The sequence below is a fragment of the Miniopterus schreibersii genome (assembly GCF_964146895.1).
Source record: "Miniopterus schreibersii genome assembly, chromosome: 5".
In the NCBI taxonomy this organism is placed as follows: Eukaryota; Metazoa; Chordata; class Mammalia; order Chiroptera; family Miniopteridae; genus Miniopterus; species Miniopterus schreibersii.
The window spans coordinates 37,734,706-37,760,722 of NC_138106.1; the positions used below are offsets into that span (position 1 = coordinate 37,734,706).

General features: G+C 40.2%; 1 protein-coding gene across 1 annotated transcript; it reads left to right on the forward strand.

Moving 5' to 3' along the window:
• The first annotated feature begins 54 nt into the window (after positions 1-54).
• Positions 55-17,569, forward strand: DNAJB11 (DnaJ heat shock protein family (Hsp40) member B11). Its single transcript, XM_081139407.1, has 10 exons — positions 55-541; positions 3,193-3,349; positions 7,031-7,128; positions 8,390-8,522; positions 12,628-12,770; positions 13,543-13,625; positions 14,259-14,316; positions 15,656-15,767; positions 16,223-16,382; positions 17,120-17,569. The coding sequence occupies exons 1-10, from the start codon at positions 474-476 to the stop codon at positions 17,182-17,184; spliced, it is 1,077 nt and encodes a 358-aa protein (XP_080995533.1). The 5' UTR covers positions 55-473; the 3' UTR covers positions 17,185-17,569.
• Positions 17,570-26,017: the final 8,448 nt, after the last annotated feature.

Genomic DNA, 26,017 nt, shown 5'->3' on the forward strand with positions numbered 1-26,017 from the left:
CGTACCTTAGAGATGCGGTATTGGCAGCAATTTCTCTCTCTCCCTTTGACGTAGTTTTCTACGAGTCCCGCGAGCTGGACGGAGCGGATTCCGGCGGCGGCGCGACTCTCTGACGTTCCCTCTTCTAATTGGCCAGGAGCTGCAGCTGCAGTTCGGTAGCCTAACTGGCCGCCGGAGCCTCCTCGGAGGTGAAGTGTATTGCGCTCATTGGCTGCGAGGAGCCGGTCGCGTGTGATGTCCCGAGCTGTGATTGGCTCTCATCGGCCGGGGGGCTTCTCTCACCGGGACTCGGGACTCCCGGGAAGTGGACTGGCAGAAGAGTGGGCCAGCTTGCGTCGCTTCGGACCCTGCGGGAGACCCCGGCGTGAGGCGGCCTTTCAGGGCCGGGTGGGCTGGCCGGCGGCGCAGCGGCGGCGGAGACAGTGAGGAGTGTGTTGGACAGGGGCCGGCATAGAGGCTCGCACAGAGAAACCATGGCTCCGCAAAACCTGGGCACCTTCTGCCTGTTGCTACTGTACCTCATCGGGGCCGTGATCGCCGGGTGAGGAACCGGCACCCGCGCCGTACGGGGCCCGTGAGTCAGTCTTGGCTGGCACCAGGCTGGAAGGAGGAGGAGGGGGCATTGCTGTGGTGAGACAGTGGGGCGGAGGAATGGGTAATGTCGACAAGCTAGTGGGGTGGAGAGGAGAGAGCAATGGGCGACTGGAATAAGAGGGGCTTAGGTCCAGGGGTCCTATAAAGCTAGACTTGCCTGGGGGTGGGGTGGGAGTTGGATGCAATTCCAAACACTACGCGGGGACGGGGTGCTGTTGAGCTGGAGAAGAGGGCGATATAATGTTAAGCCTGCTACGAGGCAGTGGGGAGCTGACATTAAAGTGGATGGGTTAGTGCCAGGCTGAGTGAAGTTAGCCGAACAGGTGGGGAAGCCATGCAGGGACTGAAGGAAGTTAAATTGAGGGAACAAGGCAGACCCTTTGGAGTGCCCTTGTACAGCTCCTTGAAATTTTGAGCCTAAGCTGTCATTATGCCTCGCTGTCTCTCTCCATGGTACATTTTTGAGAAGCTGAATGGTATGAGCGGGAAGAGTATTTCACCAACAGGCAGTAGATTAGATTCTAACACACCTCCCGTTTTACGAATTATGTGACCTTGAAGGAGCCACCTAAATTGACATCCCTAACATGAGAATAATAATGTGCCTCCTGTATGAAGGGAGTAAGACCACTCGAACTCTTGAGGATCCTTCCAACCTTTAAGATCCATGACCCTATAAGCCTGGTGACCTCAGGATATGATATGCTAGGGTTATACTTTAGAATGTGGGGAATAGTAAGGTCCTGACTTCTAACAATAGGTTGCTCTAAATGGAGAAAACCCTACCTAGCAGAGCTTTAAAATTTAAGTGCTTGTTATTGTCCTTAAAGGCTTTTCCCCTGTGCATACATGCTTAAAGTTTGTCATGTTTTTCCTTGTAAAACATCTTAACTTTAAAAAAAAATTAACTCTGCCTAGGTAATGCTTTATTGTTTTTGTTAGTACTTTTTATACTTAAAGCAGTTAGTCCACTAAGGTGTTTAAACAAAATATCAGTATAAGTATTGTTAATACTGTAGCTTTAAATTTCAGTCTTTCACAAAGGAGTCTCTCGGGCACTGTAATGTTGATGCTGGGCTATGCCAGCTATCTTTTCCCTGTGTTTTCCTGAGCTGTTACTTAACCAGTTTTATATTAAACAGATTTTAAGTAAGCCTTATTCTTTATACAGTTAGCTCTTTTGTTATTAACTTTAGTGAACCTTTCTATTTAGTTAGTTCTTGTCTCAAGAGATGTAAAGTTTTTGCAGACTTTTGGAGACGAGGGTAAAGCACAATTCTAATTAATCTTCATGGAACCCCTTGTGGTCATAATTTTTAAAACTTATGTTAAATGATTTTCCTAAAGCGTGACTAAAAGCTTATGAATATTTTTTATTTTTTAATTAAATTTATTGGGTGACATTGGTTATTAAGATTATATAAGTTTCAAGTGTACAATTTCATGATACATCTTCTGTGTATTGCGTTGTGTGCCCACCACCCAAAGTCAAATCTTCTCTTATATCCCCTGAATCTTGGTACGCCAATGAATGTTCCCCCCACCGCATTATAAAATTACCGTCACTGCTACATTAGTGTGTCCACTGTAAACTTTCTCATCCCCTTTGTTGACAGAATGCATTTTCAGAATAACTTCTGGTGGCTAAAGTGACTTTGGCAAAACAGATTTTGGTGACCATGCTTATTTATTCATTTCATTTGGCGAATATTTACTGATGACTTTTGTGGGCTAGATATAGTCCCTGCTCTGAAAGTTTATTGTAGTTTTAATCCATCTTCCCAATGGCCCTTCTTGCAAAGATTACCATTATAATTAATTTGTGGATCTCTAACTTGTCTTGATACCCAGCTCATGCCATATGCCTATTTGCAACTGCTGAGATTTATAAGCTCCTGCATATGGGCTTTAGCAGCTGTCCATAGTTAAGATTTGACCTAGACAAACTAGTATAACTACTAGCAATGACTGCAAGATTTTCTTTTTCAACAACAAATACCACAATTCATACATCCAAATGGGTATTATTCTCTTTTCAGGGTTCTTATTTGGGCTTTGGCTTAACCTGTGCGTTAACTTCCGAAGTTAACTTCAGTCACTTTATTTTTAACATTTCAACTGTGCTACTATTAGTTGGAACATTTATGTAATGCAATCTTTTTTAATAAAGAAAATCATCCTTTGAGATTGCTATTTGACCTTCAGAAACAATCAAAAATCATTTGAAGTCAGTAACAGGAAAAGGAGAGAGTTCATTTTATTATACCCTTATTGGTTGAAAATAACATGTAAACATAAAATAAGAATATGGTTTACTTGGCCAAAGGTAGTTCTATAACAGAAGAATGCCACATATATTTTGAATAATTCTAGCATTGCTCAAAAAGTAGATAGCCTCTCACTACGATTACTTCAATATATAAGACTCATTACAAATCTGGTGTGTTCTCTTTTTAGTCATTCTTTTTTGTGTGTATGTGTCACATATATACTTCATTTTCCTGCCTCTTTGCTCAGAGACAGGAAAAAAAATTCACATTTAAAAATGTATTATGTGACTCTTTAATGAAGTATCCTCTCCCTCTACCCGCTCCTCAGGAGAGACTTCTATAAGATCTTGGGGGTGCCTCGAAGTGCCTCTATTAAGGATATTAAAAAGGCCTACAGGAAACTAGCGCTGCAGCTTCATCCTGATCGGAACCCTGATGATCCACGAGCTCAGGAGAAATTTCAGGATTTGGGTGCTGCTTATGAGGTGAGTCAGGAAAATGGATAAAATATGAAGAAAACCTACAGATATAGAAAAGACTATGTAACATAGGGAAACATTCTCTTCTTTCAGGCCATGTCTTTTTAAAAATAGGCAATAAATAAAAGTACAAGTAGTATTTGATGCTATATTGTACATTAATGTCTATAGGCACCATTTCCTGCCTTTTTCATATTAATATTTGTTTTATTAAGCAGAGTAATGTTGAAAAAGATGATTGGAAGAAAGTTAATTGATAGGTGAATAAATAGATGGATCATCAATCAATTTGGGAGCTGGAGCTAGAAACAGAAACAAACTCTAAATGAGAATCACAAATCCTCTTGCCTATATGGGCTAGACAGATAACATGCAGGGCAGATATAAGATAAAGCATGACAGTGGATATTCTGCCTCCAGTATTGGAAATCAATAGGGATTAATCAGGACTGTGACAAACTGAAGCCTTATTGCTGGATTTCAAGGGAGCAGCTGTTATTCAGCCCCATTCAGTTTTTGCTGTATACAAATGCAAACTGTTGCCGATAATTTGTTTCAAGAGAAGTGGAAATCCAGATTTTTAAGCAAATTCTCTTGGTTGTAAAATTTTAGTAACTAATTCAATTTAAAATTTTCTTATTCGTGCAGATCAAACAAAATAGGTATCGTTTGAATTTGCAACATGTAATCTAGAAGTCAAAACACTTTCATGTGTACCATCCCATTTACTCTTCAGTAGGGCACCATGAAATATAGTAGAACTGGGTATATTCTTATTTCCACTTTCTTTTCTTTTTCATTTTTAACAACACTGAGGAATGTTAATTGAATGTTTAATAAATTATTTACTATTTGAAAAACTTATACACAAACCTTTCAACACTATAGTGAAAAAAATTGTACAAGTAAGCTATTGATAATCTTTCATATCTATTAATTTAGGAGTAAGCTGTTTTACATGTGTTGCAACTCACCTTTCTTCTAAAAATAGAATAAGAGATCTGTGGTTTTATTTTTTTTCAGCTTAATGAGGTATAATTGACAAATAAAATTGTTATATTTAAAGTGTTCATCATAGTGATTTGGAATGTGTATACATTGTAAAAGGATTCCACCCATCTAGTTAACACATCAATTACCTCATATATTTATCTTTTTGATGAGATTATTTTAGTTCTGCTTTCTTAGCAAATTTCAGTTATACAATAGAGTATTATCAGCTCTAGTCACCATGCATTTCCATTTGCTAAAAGGTCACAGAAAAAAAAAAAGTAACTCCAAATGTCATGGAGCTAAAACTTCTGAATTCAAACTAAATCTCTGTATAGTGAGAACGCTAGAAACAAATCTGAAAAATATGTTAGTAGTGGAAAAAACACAAAGGAAGGGATCCCAAGGCTTCCTAGATTAAAGAAGTGAATGAACTAAAAACAGAGACTTATACCCAGGTGAAACCTAGAACTAATGTGTCCCCCCTTTCTTGTCTTGGCACCTTCATGGATCTTATAGGACAAATATTTTCATTTCAGACTCACAAATAAACTTGAGAGGGCTGGTGTAGCCTCTTACATTATATGTAACATTTTGTCTCCTGTTAATAATATGGATTCTATATTTCCTATGAATATTCATTCCCGTTGTTTGCTAGGAACCCAGTACTCACAAGTATTTTCTAAGGAAGCTGTTGCTATAAATTTACCATGTTCTTTAAAGAACCTATCATGTTCTTTAGCCATAACCTAAATGGTTCATTCATGATATTGCAGTTTATTATCTCTAAGAACCTTTCTAAGTCACAAGTTCAGTTTGGTTTTGTTCGTTTTGGGGGCCGGAGTTGTTGTTTTTTGTATCATTCACTTGACTGCTTTTGTTTCCTAAATAAATTAGAGTTGTAAGGTTAAAGGGTCTTTTGTGAACACAAATCTGTCTTCTCTACTGAGCTGGGATTACTGCATTTTAATAAGTCAACACTTTGTGGGTTGGTTAGCCAACCAACTAACCTTAATAGTTTCTTTCCAAGACCATGGAATAAAATTGCATTCCTTACATAGAAGAAAAGTATGGAGGAAGTGAATGAGAATAGATAACTTTAAGGATAGTTTTAGGGGAGTTATTACAGAAGCCTCTAATGTTCAAAAAGAAACTGACTAAAAAATAGTCTTTGTTTTGGGGTTTTGAAGTGGTGTTTCTTACAGATCCAAATGTGGGGTTCATTTCCAGACAAGACCAGAGAAGTAGACTTGAAAGTGGAAATATTGGCAATCCAAATTGCATAATAATAAGAGTTTTATTGTTTTGGGGTTTTTTTTTTAAGTTAACTGCCCATTTCTGCTTTTTCAAAGTAGCTACTTTTTTAGGATATTTACCAAAACATTCCTTCTTCTCACCTGGTCTATCATAGTGGCTTTAGTCAAATACTCTCTAGTCACTTCTGGATTAACCCATTTGCCTTTGCTTTTAAGAATGCTCACTTTCACATACACTCAAATTTTTTTAATTCTTCTAAATATATCTTAAATGTTAGTAAATATTTGCTGGGCCACTTGCACATCATTTAGGTCTTGAGCCAAAATGTGTCCTATTTACATATGGCAGTCAAATCTTCCCTTTCTTTTGCTGAGTCAACAAGCCCATCTACCTCCATCTTCTTCTCCTGAGCCAGCATGAGTATGGATTTACAATAACTTCCTCCTCCATTCTGCTGTTTAAATAGGAGTTAAAAATATCAAGGAAAGAGCGTTTATTTAATTTTTGAAGGTATATGTGTGCATATACTTAAGATTGCTCTAAGTAGACAGGAAGCTTTTTTTTTAGAGGAAAATTCTGAAGAGTATAGAAGCTTATTTTGTTTTTACATTCTTTAGTATTATGTATGGAGTGGACCCACTGAGAAAGCATATACCTTTGACTGTGCATGTAGTTTTCTAAAACCATTAACACTTCAAAAAGTCTTTTCAAGCTGTGAAATTGACCTTGAGCAACTGTCTTTTTACTCTCTGCAATTCAAACACGGAAGGTTATGAACTTAAACGTATATATATGGCAGACAGCATTTTTCCAAAAATGGATTTCTACATACCCCCCAAAATGAAAAAGGAAATGTGAAAATATAGCAGTATAGGCCTTTCTGGAGAGTCTATCATTTGATTCCCTTGATTGCCAATCTCCTAGTGAGGGGACGGAGAGGGGGAGTGATATAGACATGTAGGGTTGAGCAAATTTTAAGGCTGTCCTCATTTACTGTTTCTGGAGCTAATGACAGTCTGTCATAGTTATATCCTAGTTATAGTTTAGGGAGATAATATAGCAGAGTGGTCAGTAGCATAAGCACTGGAGTCAAACTGTATGGGAGGTAAACCTGAGAAATTTATCTCATCTCTTTTCTGTTACTGCCCTCACCTTCATAGCCACATTGTTAATCTCAGATATAATTTTTATGTGACTAGGTGAGTTTGGATAAATTTAAATTAAAAACATGAATTGAGCAATCTGGAAGTTACAAAAAGAACAGTGCATCAAAGAATTTAGTCTACCAAAGAAAGTAACTTTATAAACATGCCTTAATACCATATATGATAAAAACTACATTCACTAAAATCTTAGATACAGTATCGGAGTTTTAAAAAACCATAAATATGAATATACCTTATCTGAATATTACCAATTCATGATCTTTTTTGTCCCCAGGTTCTGTCAGATAGTGAGAAACGGAAACAATATGATACTTATGGTGAAGAGGGATTAAAAGATGGTCATCAGAGCTCCCATGGAGACATTTTTTCACAGTATGTAATTTACCCATCTGCAAAGTGGTAGTGTCTGAGAATGGATCACTTAGTGATTATTAAGCAATTTCCTTGCTCCTTTGTTCAGAAACTTTTGATGAAGAGTGTGACTCAACTAATCCTTGACCAAAAGGTCAATCATCATCTTCCCTGTGGGAATGTATTCTTCCATTTTCACAAAGCTCCAGAAAAAATAAGCAAAGTTATTGTAAGCAGAGAGAAAGAGAAATTCCTACCCCCATACCCAGAGCTGCCTCTCTTTTGTCCTATCAACACGAGAGGGGCACTTATGATAACCAGCATTTGGGGAAGGAATTAGAATAGAGGCTCTTCATCTCCTGCTATGAGGTGGCTTTCTGGAAGTGCAGAGTGGCTGGAATAGTAAACACCTGTCCTTCCCACTTGTCGAATCCCTCTTTGTTGAGCATTTGAATTTCCATATTCCCTGATGATGTCTTATACTAGGAGATCTTAACGTAGGGTTTCAAGTCAAGTTATAAACAAAAAAATGTTTGAATATGCATTTCTATGGGGAGAGAGTTTATTGCTTTCTTCAGATTCTCAAAGGGTTTTGTGAACCCTTCTCCAAAAGAAGTAAGAGTCACTGTGACATACAGTAGTGTTTGGGGGTGACAGTAAATTTTCAGGACTTGTGAAGATGTGTGAGTAATATGATTAGGAAATTCTTTTCTTCCCCCAGAGTTGATTTGGGTTTAGCCTGCTAGGGAAGTGTCCTGTTCCCCTAGCTGTTAGAAGTGATGCTTTTTTAGTTTATTTAATTGTGTACCCAAGATGTTTGTACAGAGCAGTAGCTTTCTACAAAGTTAATTTCTAAAAAGCATACATATAAAGTGAACGTTGCAAATGTTCAAAATTACCATTAGGTTCAGCATTACATGGTTTATATATACTATACCCTTTCTCATAAGTCCATTATATCTTGATATTTCTCAATATTGAAACATTATTTCATTGATTAAGCCCAACTTTGAATTCATTGGTATACTGTATGTATGCACTGTACTATATATCTGGACAATACTATACTGAAAAGTAAATTTTTTTGTGGTGGGGGCAATATAGTTGATATTGTATAAATTAACAATTATGTATGATGTGTGACTCCAGTGTATTAAAAATGTCTTTCAGTTTTGTACAATATGTTGGTATGACACAATATTTTATGAATGTGAAGAAAACTCAGTCATTGTAAGACATGAACTCTGATTTCTTTTCCTGTTGATGTTACACCTATCTACAGCTTCTTTGGAGATTTTGGTTTCATGTTTGGAGGAAACCCTCGTCAGCAAGACAGAAATATTCCAAGAGGAAGTGATATTATTGTAGATCTAGAAGTCACTTTGGAAGAAGTATATGCTGGTAATTTTGTGGAAGTAAGTTCAAACAATGCAGCTATTCATATTCACTCACAGAACTTGTTCTTTTGACTAAAAAACAAGGGGTTTCTGTGCACCTTCTCTGTCTTTTAGTGGGTGGGGGGAGTAACCAGGTTGTAGAATTGCATTAATCATAATCCTTGGTTCATGATACATTTATTGTTTCATGAACTCATCACCCAGCCCAAGAACTAAATAAAACAATACTACCACTTCCATCTAAGTTCTCCTGCCTCCCTTCGAAGGTAACTGCTAACCTGAATTTTCTCTTTATTATTCCCTTGCCATTCTTGCTTGTTGTATTACATATGTATGAACACCTGATTAATATATTGTTACTTTTCATTGTTTTTGACTTTGTAAAAATGGTATCATGCTGTGCGTTATCTTCTGGTACTGGCTTTTTTCATCCATTGTTGTTGCTTATAGCTATAGTTCTGAGTAGAATTTCACTGTGACCACAATGTATCAATAGGCACATAGGTTATTTCCAGTTTTTTTCTATTTCAAATAGTGCTTTTATGAACATTTTTGCACACACACACACACACACACACACACACATACACATATATGCAGGTACATACAAGCAAGAATTTCTCTTGGGTGGTTATATGTAAGAGTGGAATTGCTTGGTAATACAACAGCATTCATTTGGACAAGATAATGCCATATTGTTTTCTCGATTGGTACCAACATTTTCACCTGCAATTTATAAAAGATCCTATAGATCGGCCCACCTCTCCAATACTTTGAATTATTAGATTACTTGGCTTTCACCCATTAAGTGGGTATAAAATATTGTCTTATTGTGGTCTTAATTTGCATTTTTTTATTAATTAGGATAAGCATCTTCATATTTTTTTGGCCATATTTGTTTCCTGTTTTGGGAAATGCCTGTTCATGTCTTTTGCCCATTTTTCTTTTGCCCTGTTCTTATTGATTTCTAAGAAAAGTTTATTCTTACTACTTACTAATCCTTTGTTGGTTGTATGTGATACAAATATATCCTATCACTTTGTAATTTGTCTTTATATTGAAGATTTATTTAGATGAACAGAAATAATTAGTTTTAATGTGGTAAATTTATCAGTTTTCTTTTATGGTTAGTTTTTGTGTTTTATTTAAAAAATTCTTCTCTGCCTTAAAATCAGAAAGCAATTCGTCTATATTTTCTACTAAAACTTTAGGATCTTTTAATTTGAGGTTATTCATCTTTTTTAATTCTGGAAAATTTATCTCTACTATAGTTTTAGATAATTAATCCACTGGCACTTCTGCTTCTATCTGCTCTTAACTTTCTTTTAAATATTAAAAAAAATACTTCTTTATCCTTCCCTGTTTCCTTCAGGGAGAGTGCCTTATAGTCTCCCAGCTCACTACTTTAATCTTCAGTTATGTTCATTCTATGCCCCCTTCCACCTCCACCCCCCCCACCCCGCAGTCACCACACTGTTGTCCATGTTCATGAGTTCTCTCTTTTTTTTGTTTGTTTGTTTTTTGCTCAATCCCCCTCTCCACCCTCACCAGAGCTGTCAGCCTGCTCTCTATCTATGAGTCTGTCTCTATTTTGCTTGGTAGTTCAGTTTGTTCATTAAATTCCACATATGAGTGAAATCATATGGTACTTGTCTTTCTCTGACTGGTTTATTTCACTTAGCATAATGTTCTCTCCAGGTCTATCTATGCAGTCGCACAGGGCAAAATTTTCTTCCTTTTTATGGCAGATCTATTTGATTCTTGTATTATTTCTTACTCTGTTTCATTTTGCTAATATCTTCCTTTATCTCCTTAAGTATTACCATGTTTGTATTAATTTCTTAGACTATCTTCTTTAAGAGGTTTGCTTAAAATACATGTGTTATCCAGTTTGTTATCTTTGAGGTGTGTGGTAGGTAGTTGGGAGACCTCAGGTTTCTAGTTGTTTCAGCCTGTGAGATCATATGCCCCCTGTGGATATCAACACTTCCCTTCCCTTATAAAGCATATTAGGGCAAGCCCTTACCTAGTGGTTTTAACTGTGTTTTGTTTTCTTGGAGTTTCTGTTTGATGTCTGGTTCTATTGTTTTCTGGGGAGGAGGGGGCCAGGCAGTGCTTGTCCTAAGGCAGTTTAGGAATGAGGCAAGAGCAGAGCTTCAACTGCTTGTTGTTGTTGTTGTTTTGTTTGTTTTTGTTTTTAATTTATCTTTATTGTTGAAAGTATTACAGATGTCCCATTTTTTCCCCACTTGACCCTCTCCATCCCACTTCTGCCCCCTCCCCTGGCCTTCACCCCATGTCCATGGGTTAGGCATATATGCTTTTTCCCAACATCCTCTCACTGCCCTTGCTAGCTCCTGTTGCCCCTATGCACACCAGTTCAAAACAGCCTTCTATCTCTGGAGTTTTCTCACACATTTTGTGTTATTATTATTTCCTAGAATTCATGTGTTTTTGCTGTGGTTTTTTGGTGTTTTGTTGTTCTTTACTTTTTAGGGAGAGAGGGAGAGAGAGAAGCATCAATCAGTTACCTCCCACAAGCACCCCAGCCCAGGATCAGACCCGCAACTTAGGTATGTACCCTTACTGGGAATTGAGTCCGAAACCCTTCGGTGCACAGGGCAATGCTCCAACTAACTGATCCATACTGGCCAAGGCTGGAACTCATCTTTTCGTGTAGTTGTGCCAGGATTTTAGAGGAGAGAGCAGTAGCCTGTGCATATGTGCCATCTTGACAGGAAGCATTTTCGTCTTAGTTGTGGCTTTTGTTCTTAACATTTGAAAGAGAACTAGACATTATAGAAGATGCAACTGGCTTATAATACAGTTGTTCAGTCTGAAGAATGGGAAAAGGGGGCATTCAAAATATGGAGGTCATTTCTCCTTCAAAAACCGGATAGCTTGTTCAGGTGGGAGAACAGAGGTGAACCTAGTGAACTCCTCTGTTCCCTTCCAGACCCATTGTCTGCAGTCATCGCTAATACACAGTGTACATCACTTTTTGCAGTTAGTGTGTCTTTAAACAAATTCTTTTTAATCTAATTATTATGAAGGATGTAAGTGACCTTGCTATTTAAATGAGCCAACAATAAATCTTTTTTTAAGCAAAAATTATTTTGAGAGAACATAGTGATTAAAAACATGGACTTTGGAGCTAGACTACCTGGTTTAGAATATTGGTTCTACCATGAGCTAGTTATGTGACCTGGTCATGTTACTGAACCTTTGTGTGCTTTCATTACTTCCTCTGTAAAATGGAAATAACAGTACCTACCTTATAAGGTGGTTGTGAGGATTAAATGAGTTCCTATATATAAAAGCAATTAGAGCATTGCTTAGCACATAGTAAGTGCTGTAAAGTATTTGCTCTAATTACCGTGATTGTTGTTATTCTGTTGGCCTGGGCTTTCGAATGTTGGTAGGCTTTCAGGGATTTGTCTCCAAGCATATGTGTCATCCTGTTGCTTGAGCATGTGCTGTGTGATTAGGTGTTTGACTCATTAAACAGGTGAAAGCTAGAATACATTTCTCCATATAAATAAGGTTCCACATACTTAGAGGGATCAGAATGTTTCATTGCAATCAACTCCAAAGAGATGATCATTGTATCTCTTCCTATGTGCTAAAGTATCTGAATTGAGATAAGGCTGGAAGCAATCCTAGACTGAGCTGCCTGAAACAAAGAGTTGTTTTCATTTGGTTAATCAGAGCTAATCCTCTGGTGGTAGCCACATACCAGCTCTTAAAGGCTGTGGTTGTTCTTTAGGGGTTATGCTTTACATAGCTCAGATTTCTAAAAGATAGTAATTCTGTGAACTGCTTTAACTCAGTAGTATTTAACTGTGGCTCAGAAATACTGATATATTACATATTATTTTTCTGTTCTTTCTTACTCCCTTTTCTTTTCTCCAACTTTAGAATGTGAGTCATTTAAATATCTGTGTGTTTCATTACTGTGTGGGGCTGATTTGTAACTCCTTAAATACTTCTCTCAGCTCAGGTCTTCCTACTGGAAAAGGGGAAGTTCCAGCTCTGGCACACGTGCAGAGCCCTGGTCAGTTTAGGAAGCCAAAGGCTGTTTTACATGTGAGAGGGAAGCTAATATTGTTTATACACTTCTTAGGTAGTTAGAAACAAACCTGTGGCAAGGCAGGCTCCTGGCAAACGAAAATGCAACTGTCGGCAAGAGATGCGGACCACCCAACTGGGCCCAGGGCGCTTCCAGATGACCCAGGAGGTGGTCTGCGATGAGTGCCCTAATGTCAAGTAAGTGACATTTGTTCTACCAAGAGACACTTTAATCATTTTGTTTGTCTAATAAAACGCTAACGGTCCATTCCTAGATTTTTTTTTTCCCCTTCCTCCCCTCACTCCTCTCGTGTTCTGCCAGAGCATAGAACAAAGAAATGTACATTTTTATTTTTTCCAAGGGTATTTCTTCTAAATATCTTCCTTTATGTTTTTGAACTAATAAGCAGTGGCCTGTATATCTGAATATACCTGATAAATGTTTAGTGTTTCATTTTTCCTACTTGTAATATTAGAGCAATATTTTATGTCCAGTTAACATTTCTGATTAGAGAAGTACTATTTGCTGATTGTGTTATAAATACAACTATTTAATTAAACTTTAAATTGTATATATCAAAACTAGATCAGCTGTTTGTAGGATCAGGGAAAAAAATCAGATAGGATAAACTTTCCTGCTATATTCCTGATAGACATGACTGCCCTTCCAGATACAAACATATGTAAGTGTGAGTAGTTTTCTCTGTGAGGGATCACACAGTTCAAAGTAATCATTCCACTGAAGGCTTTTTTGGAGGCAGCAGTTACATGATTGTAAACTATATAGTAGTAGCTTTGTCCTGTTTTGGCAAGTAGATGTGAATAGATACCAGATGGCTTTGTCAACTAGAGATACAAGATAGTCTTCTGGGAAAAAGCACTGATAGACTAGAGAAAACTTTAATTATTCATATCTGGGGTTTGGTTTGTATTTTCTTTTCTTTTTCATTTTAAATTCTCTTTGTCTCAGACTAGTGAATGAAGAACGAACACTGGAGGTAGAAATAGAGCCTGGGGTGAGAGATGGCATGGAGTACCCCTTTATTGGAGAAGGTAAGATATTGGTGTTGATATTTTATTTTCATGACTTTCTGCTCTCTGTTTGTTTGTGAGTCTGCTCTCACTCTTACCTCACCCCATATTCTCAATGGCCACATGTTATTTCTAGCACTCTTCAGTCAGTTTAGGATATAGAAAGCCTGTTGTGACCATCATGATTGGTCACCTTAAGCAGTAGCATACTGTTTACTATTTGACTATCATGTTCAAGTAGCCTAAGTTATATCAAAATTTAGGATGTTCAGACATTAATGGATTAATTTTAACTCAGCAATGAAAGAAGATAATGTAACTCTAGTTGACATTAATAAAGTAGTCTGAGACCTTACCTTTAGGGTTAAATTTTAAAACTCTAAAAGAAAAAAAGCTTTAAGGCCTCAGGTACAAGAAATCAGTGAATCATTCTCTGTTTAAGAAATATGTCAAGTTATCTATTGCTGTGCCTGAGGTACAGGTGGTCACTGATTATCTGAAACTTAATATAACCAGGTAGAGACACTGTTCTCACAGAGAGACTTGATAGTGGACACCTTAGGTAGGGGTTTTAAAATATTCTCTCAGCTGAGAAGTAGATTTGTAGTGTCAGACATGTGTGGCTCACAGTTGTCTCTAATCTTTTCTGACTAGGTGAGCCTCACGTGGACGGAGAACCAGGAGACTTACGTTTCCGAATCAAAGTTGTCAAGTAAGTAAGCTAATTTTAGAAGCCTCACTTCAGCACCTGCTTTTCAGATGAGTCAGCTTATAGAAATATGGGTAGCCACTAGGGCACTCCAGACATTTTCCTCTGTTTAACATCCTTCATACCCTAGATGATTACTTGTAACTCTACAACTGCTAAAGATTTTGAGTTGGGGCCTAGGATTGAGCCTTGTGATATATTTACTCATCACCTACAAATTGAAAAGATATTAGGAGGAAAGAGTAAAACAAATAAGTAACTGTTAAAGAGAAGCAAATAAGAATGGGAAGTGGAGGAGACCTGAGATTTAACTGAGGAAATGTGGCACATACAAGAATTGGGAGCCTTCTGCACAGAAAGGCCCTTCCATTACGTAACCTGCTGCTTCTGCGCAGAGAGCTCTGTGCTGGCTTCTCTTCCGCATGAAGTGCTGTTGACAAGAACTTTGCCTGGGACACAGGCTGTCTTGCTTATCATTTCTCTCCTGTCACCACTTTGGAGAACAGGGATACCTTTGCTTCTAAGGATTCTTTGAAACAAGGTTCCCACCTAAATATGGAGAAAGGGGCCCCACCACCTGGGACTTTCCCTCACGGCGCTCTTTCATCCCCACGGCCTTGCCCCTGGACTCTCCACTTGTCTGCTCATCGCTTCCTGGAGACACTGGAGCTTGTACTTTTCCCTGAATCAGCCTGGCACCTTCCCGAGTTTTTGTCTTTCCCAGAATTCCCTCTTGCCCGTCCTCATCATCCCCTATGCCCAAGACCTTCTCCTTGTCTCCAGAGCTGACCCGGCCTTGGAAGCCCGCCCTGGAAACCTCTCCAGACTTGTTCCCAGTGCGGCCTCCCCAGCCCCCACTGCCGGAAGTTGTCTTTCTCTCTTTTCCATAAGCTAATTACTTGTACTTTCATTTGTATGCTTTGGCTTCTGCTGATTGTAAGTTCCTTAAGAGCAGGATTCAATAAATCTTACACACCTTCATAGATCAATACTACACACAAAAGAGTGTCTAGTAAATGCTTATTGTTTAAATGAGTGATATTCATCTTTTTTCAAAATGTTCTAAAAACGGCCCGGCCGAGCATGGCTCAGCGGTTGAGCGTCGACCTAGGATCCAGGCGATCGGGCTTCGATTCTCGGTCAGGGCACATGCCCGGGTTGCTGGCTCGATCAGTGACTCTCTCATCACTGATGTTTCTATCTCTCTCTCTCCCTCTCCTTTCCTCTCTCTGAAATCAATAAAGATATATTTTAACAAAAAAAACCAAAATGTTCTAAAAACGTTTGGAACTCTTCCCAAAGAAAGACGGAAGTTAATGATTTTTACCTTTTCTGTTTTTAGGCACCCAATATTTGAAAGGAGAGGAGATGATTTATACACAAATGTGACAATCTCATTAGTTGAGTCTCTAGTGGGCTTTGATATGGATATTACTCACTTGGATGGTCACAAGGTAAACAAACCAATGTCCCTGCTTTCTGCCTGTCCTCTTAAAGCTTTCACGTGGGTGGTTTCGAGATTATTTCAGCCACTTCAGTCATTTAGAACCACGGGGACTTCTTTCTCAGTCTTTGTGCTGCCTCCTCTCCTCACTCTACTGCCAACCGTCTGGATGGTTCAGCTGCTATTGATTGCGCAGCCTGTGTCGTCAGTCTTGTCCCTACCATCTCCATGGGCAAAGCCTTACCTGTTTTACTTGTTTATGTGTTTGGTTTCTCTTTTTCTTTTTCCTTTGAAAGCCTTCTCTTTCTTTGGCTCCCAGTGTTCTGATGAGTTTCCCTTGCCCTTTAGTCCTTTCTGCCTCCTCCGAGATGTGACATGAGCTTTCCATACTAGTGTTCACTAGGCAGTGGTGGTGTACTTTGGGAGAACCAGTCCCGCTTTGGTTCATTCCCTTTTGCTCTCCAGGTACACATTTCCCGGGATAAGATCACCAGACCGGGAGCCAAGCTATGGAAGAAAGGGGAAGGGCTCCCCAACTTTGACAACAACAACATCAAGGGCTCTTTGATCATCACTTTTGATGTGGATTTTCCGAAAGAACAGTTAACAGAGGAAGCAAGAGAAGGTGAGGGATTTGATGTGTGTGAGTGTGTGTTTGTGTGTTGTATATGAGTATGAGAACAAGGTAGTTAAAGAAGACATACAATAAAAACAAAACCCTCCAATGACACCCGACATCAACCACTAACACTAGTGAACACAAGACTAGGAGTGAACTTGCCTTTCTGTGAAGGCAATATTAAAAATTCTTCTGTCACGGTGTGACCAGAGGCTGGGTAAGCTGGGCTTGGAAACCTGGGGAGTAGTCGTTTGTGCGGATGTGTGGGTGTGAAACAGAATCGCTTAAAACAAATGATCCGGACCAAACTGTTCAAGGAGAGATGAGGTATACATTAGGGTTATAGGCTCAGGGGTGATGTTTGCGATGACTGGTTGAGAAGAGGGCCCGGTTGGTGGGTACTAAACAAAAGGAAGAGGTGAGAGAGGTCAAAACTGGAAAGACAAAGATGAAGGGAGGGAAGACAGCTAAAGAGATTTCACTACAGTTGCCTTTTCTTGTAGGGTTTTGTGGGATGTGAGTAGTATGTGTGCTTGAGAGACAAAGACAGGAGATCATCTTATACTTACATATGCATGTGTATGGGTATCTACATGTGATGAAGTTGGACATTGGTGGTTATTAGTTTAATTCAGATCATGGTTATCATAAGCCTTTTGTGAGCCTCCACATGAAACATGCTCTTTATACTCCAGGGGCATCACATTTTTGTTAATGGAGCCATTTCTTCATTCTTTCCCCAGGTATCAAACAGCTGCTGAAACAGGGATCAGTGCAGAAGGTATACAATGGACTGCAAGGATATTAAGACTGAATAAAATTGGACTTTGAAATAAGTGAATCAGCGATATTTATTATCTGCAAGGTTTTTTGAGTTTGTTTTCATTTTCAATATGCAAGTTCGGCTTAATTTTTTCCTTCTAATGATTGTCATGAAATGAATAAGAAGGCTTAGGAATTTGTCCATTTTTGTTCAGAAAAGAATGACCAGCAAAAGGTTTAATAATACCTCTCCCTTTGGGGATTTAATGTCTGGTGCTGCCATCTGAGTTTCAAGAATTAAAGCTGCAAGAGGACTCCAGGAGCAAAAGAAACACAATATAAAGGGTTGGAGTTAATTGGTAGCTATTTCATTGACAATACCAACTGGAGAAGTCTGTTTTTAAATACATTTTGTTGTTGATTTTTCTTGACTCCTGTTTCTTGTTGAGTTATCTACACTGTTGTCTTTTCTGTTTCCATTTTGGTCATTTTCCCTTTATTTGCCAGTTTCCCTCCTTGGTGCCTGTGTGCTGGGTTGTCCTCCCATCAAGCAAGATGGATACATAAACCTGCAAAAGACCCAGTCCCCATACCAGTCTTCTAGAAGGGGACTTGAAGAATCTGAATAGGCTAAAGATTAGGGTAGGTGAATCAAAGTTACACACAGATCTCATTGTCCTTCAGACAGTATACTTCCTCACTTAATTTGGGAATAATAAAATCTGATATGGGTACAGTGGTGCCTCGGTTTTCGAACATCTCCGTTGACAAACATTTTAGTTTACGAATGCTGTAAACCCAGAAGGAAATGCTATGGTTTTCGAACACACCTTGGAAGTTGAACATGCCACATGGCTTCCTCTGAGTGTAAGATCCTGAGGCCTTGCTGTCTGCTGTTGATCCCTTGGTTTTCAAACGTTTCAGAACTCCAACGGTCTTCTGGAATGGATTGCATTTGAAAATCGACGTACCACTGTACTTTTCTCTTTAGAAGGCACTTTCATATATCTGATCTCAGTTGACCTGATGATTAAAAGCCTTTGATTTGTGTTAGGAACCAGGATTACCGTTGGCTCTAGAAAATGAATGCTAAGTGGAATTGCAAATTACATCGGCCTCTCCCACAACACCTCATTAGGATGGTACATGGCCTCCTTCACTCCTACATTATGCAATCAAGTCACTCTCCTTTGCATGCACTGTTGGCCTTCTTGCCTCATCTAGTGAGTGTTTCAATGTTGTCAAACGATTTCTGTCGCAGTGTGTGTGGAGCTGTCTTCCAGCCACCAGTATAGTTTCCCCACCTTTGGCTATGAGGCTGCCAATGCCACTTGCCTTTTCATTGCATTTTGCCCATTTTACAAAAATGAGTGGAAAGGGTGAAAAAAGGGAATTTCATCAATTTAGAGAAGTTAAGAATAAAGTGAAAGCAGTACACCTTGAACTTCAGCCGCTCTTTGGACTTGCATTGTTCAACTCTGTTCACTTGTGAAGAAGAAAACAAAATTAAAAGGCTTATTCGAAATACTGCAAGCACTGCCTTAAAAATGAAATGAAATGAAACCACATAAACACATGTGTAAGTCTATTGGACTTTTTATACACTTAATATTCATTATGGACTGAGTTGCTCTAGTTGAGCATTTCATAATGATCATCAATATTTCCCAGACATGTCTTAGACCGGGAGAGCTCTTGATCATTATTTGCACTTGCTGATGCCCCTTTCTCCAAGATTTTTGCAAGATCAGTCATATACTAAGCTAGTTACTAGTCTTGCTAGAAAGACCCCAGAGAGAATGCTCTTGCTACAAATGATGTCAATGAGGCTTTGTCACTCCTGTTTATTCATGGTCCAGACTGCCATGATTTAATGAGTTATAAAAGAATATTCTTTCATTACTTGACTCTGAGCTTCAATTCACCCTAAGTGCTTTCTCTGAAGCCCATTGTAATGTGGAAGGATTTGTATCAAAGTTCCACAGATTTTCTTGTAATAAAGAAAACCATAGTAACAGGGTGATGGTGATGGAGATGATGGGAAGATCAGAAAACCAGCTTCCAAAGCCCAAGTTTTTTGCACTGTGGTACAAATGTGTCCCCAGAAATTAATGCTGTCAAAAATGGAGCGGTGGTCCCTGAGGCTCATCTGTCCAGGAATGTTGTAGTGGGGGTTCCTGGCCTGGGGAGGCTATAGTAGTCAATATGTGAGTTCCCTTTGAGCCAGAAGCTTCTATACATTACAGTTTCTAAGTGAAAGACTGAAAACATGTTCTCATTCAGTAAAAAAAATATTTGAGTGTTTACTATGGGCTGGTGTCTGTTCAAGCGCTTTATATGGATGAGCTCATTTCTACGGAAGAGTGACTGTTACCCTCAATTTACAGTTGAAGAACTTGAGTTACATCTCACAGCTTACAAGCAGTGGTACCAGTATTTGAACCCAAGCAGTTGGCTCCGCAGAATGTACTCTCAACTGCCGTGCGTTCATGACTTCTACCTCTAGGGAATAAATACTGTGGGGAAAGGATTTTAGGTAGTGATGGTAGGAGAACAGGTGACAGTGTCTTCAGTCCTGAAAGGAAACATGTCATCCCAGTGAGTCATGTAATTAGACAGAAAGGGTGTTGGCCTGGGATCAGACTGAGTCTGTGACACCTGCAAAATGGGAATAATGAAGGGCCATATGTTTTAACCTGAGCTTCTGTGCATTTCTAACACATTTTAGCCATTCGTTTTATTTATGTTCACTTCCTGGTCCTCTGCTGCATTCACTATTGGTTAGGTTGCCAGATTCCTGAATCCTAGTTGGGTGTTGGTGCTCAGAAATCAGTTTTTGGAAAAGGGAACAGGATATGGAAACTTGAGACCAATTTCAAAAGTCGCACTGGTTGTTGTTAGAAATGGGAATAGAACAAGGATTTTATTGTATTCTTTGAAAAAAAGATAAGCTGCTACTAGCTCTAGTAACAACAGCTACCGTGAACAAAAAGGCACATCCAGGAGATAAGCAGAGGATAAAAACGGTTTGGTTAAGTGTTCACTCTGAAAAAAATTCTAGTCTTTCAGTCACTGAAATTGTGCCACTACTCAGAGCAAGGGTTGAATACAGGTAACAGGCAGTGGGCACCACTACGCTTCTACAGTGATTTATATGTCAAAGAGCCCCACCCTTTCTCTTCCCACTAAAAGAAATCAATACTTAGGAGTGGTATAACTTTAGGCATAATGCCTCTATTAATGCAGCCAGCCTGAAAACGACGTAATTGAGGGACAGTCTACTCACAGACCTGAGTGTCAATAAAAACCCTCTGAAGCTGCATTGTCCAATACAGTAGTCACATGTGGCTATTGAGCACTTAAAATGTGGCTAGTGCGAACTGAGATGCTATGAGTATAAAATACACACTAGACTTTGAAGACAGTGAAAAAAATTTTAAATATCTCAATTTTATATATTGATTACATATTGAAATGATAGTATTCTGGGTATGGTTGGTAAAATATATTAAAAATACATTGTTAAAAATCACCTGAGTCGTTCTTGTTTTTACTTTTTAAAATGTGGCTACTAAAAAATTGAAAATAACAGGTGTAGCTCACATTATATTTCTAGCGATAGCACTGCTACCAAGTCACTCCTCAACACGGGAGAAGTGAACTAGGACTTTGGGAAGAAATGCTCATTTCATCCCTATTTAATTATCTCTCATTCAATTCAGTCCAGTGGTCCAGACTGTCAGGATGTTCTGGGACACCTACTCAGCTACCCAATATTTTGTCTGTGCTTCTCTGCCTGATGTTATCTGCCCTCTGTATTGGCTGAGACGTGAAGATTTTCATCCAAATGATGAATAAAAGTGCCAATCAAGAGTCAAAGGCTAACTCTAGGATTTTGCCACTTAAAGCCTCTTTCTGTGTTGTCTGTCATTCATCAAAACGTCAGGAAAGCCACGTCAACCTCCATGGAAGTAACTAATTTTGGATCTAGCCATATTTCTTTATCGTGTCTACAAGGATATGCTGAGAGGCCTTGTGGAAATCCAGTTGTACAACAGCCTGTTAGGAAATGAGAGGTGTCAACATGAGTTAGTCTTATTGAGCCCTTACTGGGTCCTACTGGTCAGCACTTCCACATCTAGGTGCTTACAAGTGATGCCTAACATGGCTGTCATGCTCTTACCTTTTAGAAAAATTGCCCATCTCCACCACCCCCACCCCCACTGCCACCCACCAACCAGCACTAGGGGGACCAACTCATTCTGTTTGCCTGGGACTTGTTTCGAGTTTTAGCACTGGGAGTCCCACATCCTCCAAGCCCCCTAGTCACAGGGAAATCAGGACAGTCGGCCGCCCTCAGGTCCAGCATTGAAGAGGCCACTTGCATGGAAGCCCCTGCAGCTCATGTCATTCATAACTGTCAAGGGCAAGTGCAGAGTGATGGCTGAAGGGACTGGAGAGGCTAGAGCCAGGCCAAGTTCGGAGAATGTTCCATGAAGGAGGAATCCATGGGAAATATGCTTGGAGAACTAGAGGGTCAAGGCCATGGTGCAGCTGTTACAGGATGAGTGTGTGCAGGGTCAGGCCAGACCCAGGTGGTCTTCCCGGGCTGGTTCATGGACTGGCATGTGTTAAACACAACATTCCCTTTTGGACACTTATGGAGGGGCACAGGGAGAATTTTTTTGTGTGCAAGTTGCACATGCACCTCATCCTTTATATTAAAGGTTAAGAGAATTATTCCATGTACTGACTATATAATTAAAATGTGAACTTAGTAGAATTGTCTGTCATTTCACAGTTTTCCATTTATTTTAATGAATAACTATGTACTTATGTTAAGAACACAGGCTACTCACATGGTTCTGGGCTAAAAGTCCTCTAAAAATACCTTTCAAACTATTTTTTTCTGACTGTTGTCATAATTCTTCCACCTTTGTTTGTTTGAATCTCTTTTTATCTCTGTTTATTTTGTTTTTATTTGTTGTGTGGTTATTTGTTTTGTGAATCTTGAGCCAGCCATCTTTTTAAGAAACATATTCAGGGTTTTCATATTCCATAATAAAATGCACTCATTGTTTCTGTAAGTGGCGGTATTATTCCATTTCAGAATTCCAGCCACCCTGACTACTAACAGCAGGCAACAGCCAGCTGGCTGGTGTCCAAGTCCCCATCACAGATGAGCTTACAGGCTCAGATGGCACAAACCTTCCACAGGGAAAGCTAAGCACCTGCAAGGAACATTTTTTAGAATGTTTCTTTATCTCCACGAGAGGGCGCTGTCTACCGTGAAGGGGATGGACCTGACATACATCCTGTGGACTGTATAGTCATGTATGGAACTTCCACTGCCAGGTTTCCAGTTTGTTCTAGAGTCATTTTAGCTCCCCCTTACCAAGTGGCCACACATGCCTGCCCTTCCCCATATGACTGAGGCAGTTGCTCTGTGCACTCAGAAAAGCCCACTGTCTCTGGTGTAGAGAGGGAGTGGGCAAAATCACAGCAAGGGGGGAGAGAGAGTGCAATTGTGGAAGACAGACAAGCTGCATTTTGGTAGAAAGACAATTAGGAGCCATTGCAGACTTTTTCCAATGGAAACACAGAGAAAAATAATACACTCTATTGATTCCTTACACATTTATTAAACAGCTGCTACGTACATGAAGTTTGGGAGCCCTGAGGAACCAAGGATGCCAGGAGCTCAGCCCCTGCACAGAGGAGCCAGCTAGTGCAGGTGACAGTACAAGCTTGTTCCTTCTGCACCCTCCCCACTGACCCCTACTCTTAGACTCCTTCTCATCCCAGAGCTCCAGGGGAACTTTCCAATCTACTGGGGGTCACCACTGATGAGTGTTTGCTGACAATGGTTCTCATTCATGGGAAGGCCCTTTCTAATGACCTGCTGGGTCCAGTTTTGAGCCCTTTCCTCCATTCCTGGAGCATGGCCTCCATCACCTCCTCCGTCCACCTTCTTTGAAATGTTATTGTGTGCCTCTCTTATGCATGGCACAGAGCTAGACCCTGTCACCAGTGAAAGCAGGAGAGTTGCAGCATAGCAGCCTCTGTGTCGTCAGGGCCACCAGGTAAGTTGTCGCTTCTGCAAACTCACTCTGAAAGATGACTTCTTCCTGGTTTGTGAACTTATCTGAATGGAAAGTGCAGAACAATAGGAAATTTAAGTCAGATTTATATAAATACTTAGCAAGTTATCTTTACTGGGGGGAAAAATTAAGCAATTGAGATAGCTGCAAAAAACCAAGGTCTGACAGCCACCATGATTGTGGCCCTGTTTACACAGTAGCAGGCTCCCTGGCTTCACCCTTCTGCACCCTCAATGAGTGAAAGAGTATGGGGTGGGGAGGAGAGAGAAGAGAGAGAGAGAGAGAGAGAGAAATGTCTCCTCCCTGAGGTTTCAACTGTTCTCATCACAGCAGGGAAACTGACCCCAAAGTTAAGTGATACCATCAGAGAGTGACGGAGCAGAGGGGGAACTGAGGCTTCAAGGTGGGTTAGATTTCTACTCAGGAGTGAGGCTCAGGGTAACCTGCCTGGGGTCGGGGAGAGCTGCTGACACGTCATAAAGTGGCACTCACACAGCATTCATGTTAGCCTGAGGAAACATCAATGATTCATACCACAGAAGGTAAGTGCTGATGGAAATCAGGGCCTCAGCCCCACCAGCAGCCTCTCTCGGTCACCCTGTACCCCCTCCTGCCCTCCTGCCTCAGGTTCTCTGGTCATTACCTTTTCCCTAGACTTACCTGTGAGCTCATGGACAGAGGACTTAGGAATAACAAACTTTGAACTTACATTTCATTATATCAGAAAGTAAATAAACCTTGAACTGTTAGTTTTGGATTTTTTACAAAAAGATAACGCTGACACTCCATCTCCCTACACTAACCTGATTACATGTAGTGTCTGATGGTTTAAACTTTCCTGGGTTATCATTTCCTGTTCCTTCCTAAATGTGCTATTCCCACATTTCTTTTGGTTAAATGTCGTATTCTCTGTTCAATTTTTTAAAAAATATATACTGTGCTTAGCTATTTACACTGAATTGACATTGTTTTCTAACAGCAATCAAATGACACAGGGACCATGAGAGCACCACTCTCTTCTGTGGGGCACCACTGGCTTTCCTTGCATGGCTGTCTGGCCCTGGGAACCGCTTTCTGTGCCCGGGTACTGCTGGCCCTTGGCCTGGCACCACACTGCCCTCTCCCACCCAGCTGAGGCCATGGTGCACCCAGGGCCATTCTGAGTTCTGTGCAGACTGTGGGAGAAGGTCTCTGCTCTTCTGTGTTAGAGGCTGTCAGTGGGCATCAAAACAAATGCTTGAACTTCCCAGGGTCCCTCCTAATAGAACCTTCTTTAGTTCTTTCTCATAATAGGACTCAGATAATGAATCCAAAGCAGAGCCAGGTCAGGAGACAAATCTGAGTGCCAGACACCGTTTTCTTGTTCCCTTGACCACGGAGGAGGCTTCAGTATTAGGCAGGCCTGCCGGTCCTGGCTCTATTCCAAGAAGGTGGGTTCTGGCCCAGAAGGCTCCCACCCCTCCTGCAAGTGGTGTCCTGGTGATCTGTCCCACCAGTCCGCAGACAAGCAGAAACACAGCCTAGGAGGAGGCTCAGGCTCGACGACTACCCAGGACCTGCTAGCTACTATGTAACTGTTCCATTCGATATAGGAGAGAGTGCTCCAACTTTAAGAAGCCATGGGATGGTCACACTGGAAGAGAAAAGTCAAAGCATGCTGATCCAGCAGCAAAGTTTAATAGTTATGTACATCAAATGGGATTACAACAAAAGGTATATTGGTGTGTCATTCATGATCCATGTTGTTAATTGAAGTAAATCTTCAATACAAATGTTAGGATAGTAAAGTTATAATAAAGAATAGAGATTGTGAGATGATGAAAATAAAAATGGCCTTTTCATTTCATTGGCTCTCATCTGTGTCAACAGGGTATGACTATAGGTAATTTTATTAGTGCCAAAGCTCGCACTGTTTTCTGGGCCACTCCAGGCTTCTGCTGAGGGAAACCCACCACTGTGGAGTGCTGAGGGGCCACAGCAGTGTGGGGTAGTGGGCAGAGCACAGGATATGGACCCTGACTGGAATTCCGCCTCCACCACTTGTCTGCTGTGTAAATCCCTCCACAGAACTTGCATTATAAAAGATCAAGAGAGAGAGCAAATTAGACTACGGGGATTCCTGATTGAATGCTTTCTTGGTCTGTATTTGATCTATCATTTGACCCACTTAAGTATTTTCATTTTTATTTAAATAACCATACTTTTCAATTGAAAATTTGTTTGATTCTTTGTTAAGTCTGTCTCTGCCTGCCCCGTGCCTCGCTTTGTGGTTTCTATGAGTAACATGGTTAAATTTAATTTATTAGTTGGACAGGTACCTAGAAGAATCACACTTGGAGGAAAGGACTATGAAAGGCCTTGAGAAGCCTGTCTCTAGAAAGGTCAGCCGAGCCTGGTACTGCCCTGAAAGCCCCTGCGAATCGCTCAGGAACAGGACTCCACATTTACAAGGATTTCTTCCCATTCCCTGAACAAAGGCCATCCTCCTCCACCGCTTCACTTTGCCAACATATTCCTTCCAACCAGTCAGTCATACTCATTTCTACCTGTTAAATCTTGCCACCTCTCAGGCAAATTCAAATGCATCCTCTTACACGGTGCCTTCTTCCCTCTCCCCTGCCCACCCTCAGCTGGGAATGAGTCTCCCCTTCTCCCACAAAGGTCTATAGCGCCTCTTACGTGCCACTGATGATTAACAGGGCTGCTGATGATTTCATGGTTCTATGCAAAATGAAAATGCAGGGCCTCTTGTTCAAAAATTGTTAGGAATTGCAAGAC

Coding starts and splice junctions, on each gene's coding strand:
- DNAJB11 (XM_081139407.1), top strand. CDS start 474: ATGGCTCCGCAAAACCTGGGCACCTTCTGCCTGTTGCTACTGTACCTC. Junction 8,523..12,627: donor ATGCTGGTAATTTTGTGGAA/GTAAGTTCAAAC, acceptor TACACTTCTTAG/GTAGTTAGAAACAAACCTGT. Junction 15,768..16,222: donor CTCACTTGGATGGTCACAAG/GTAAACAAACCA, acceptor TTTGCTCTCCAG/GTACACATTTCCCGGGATAA.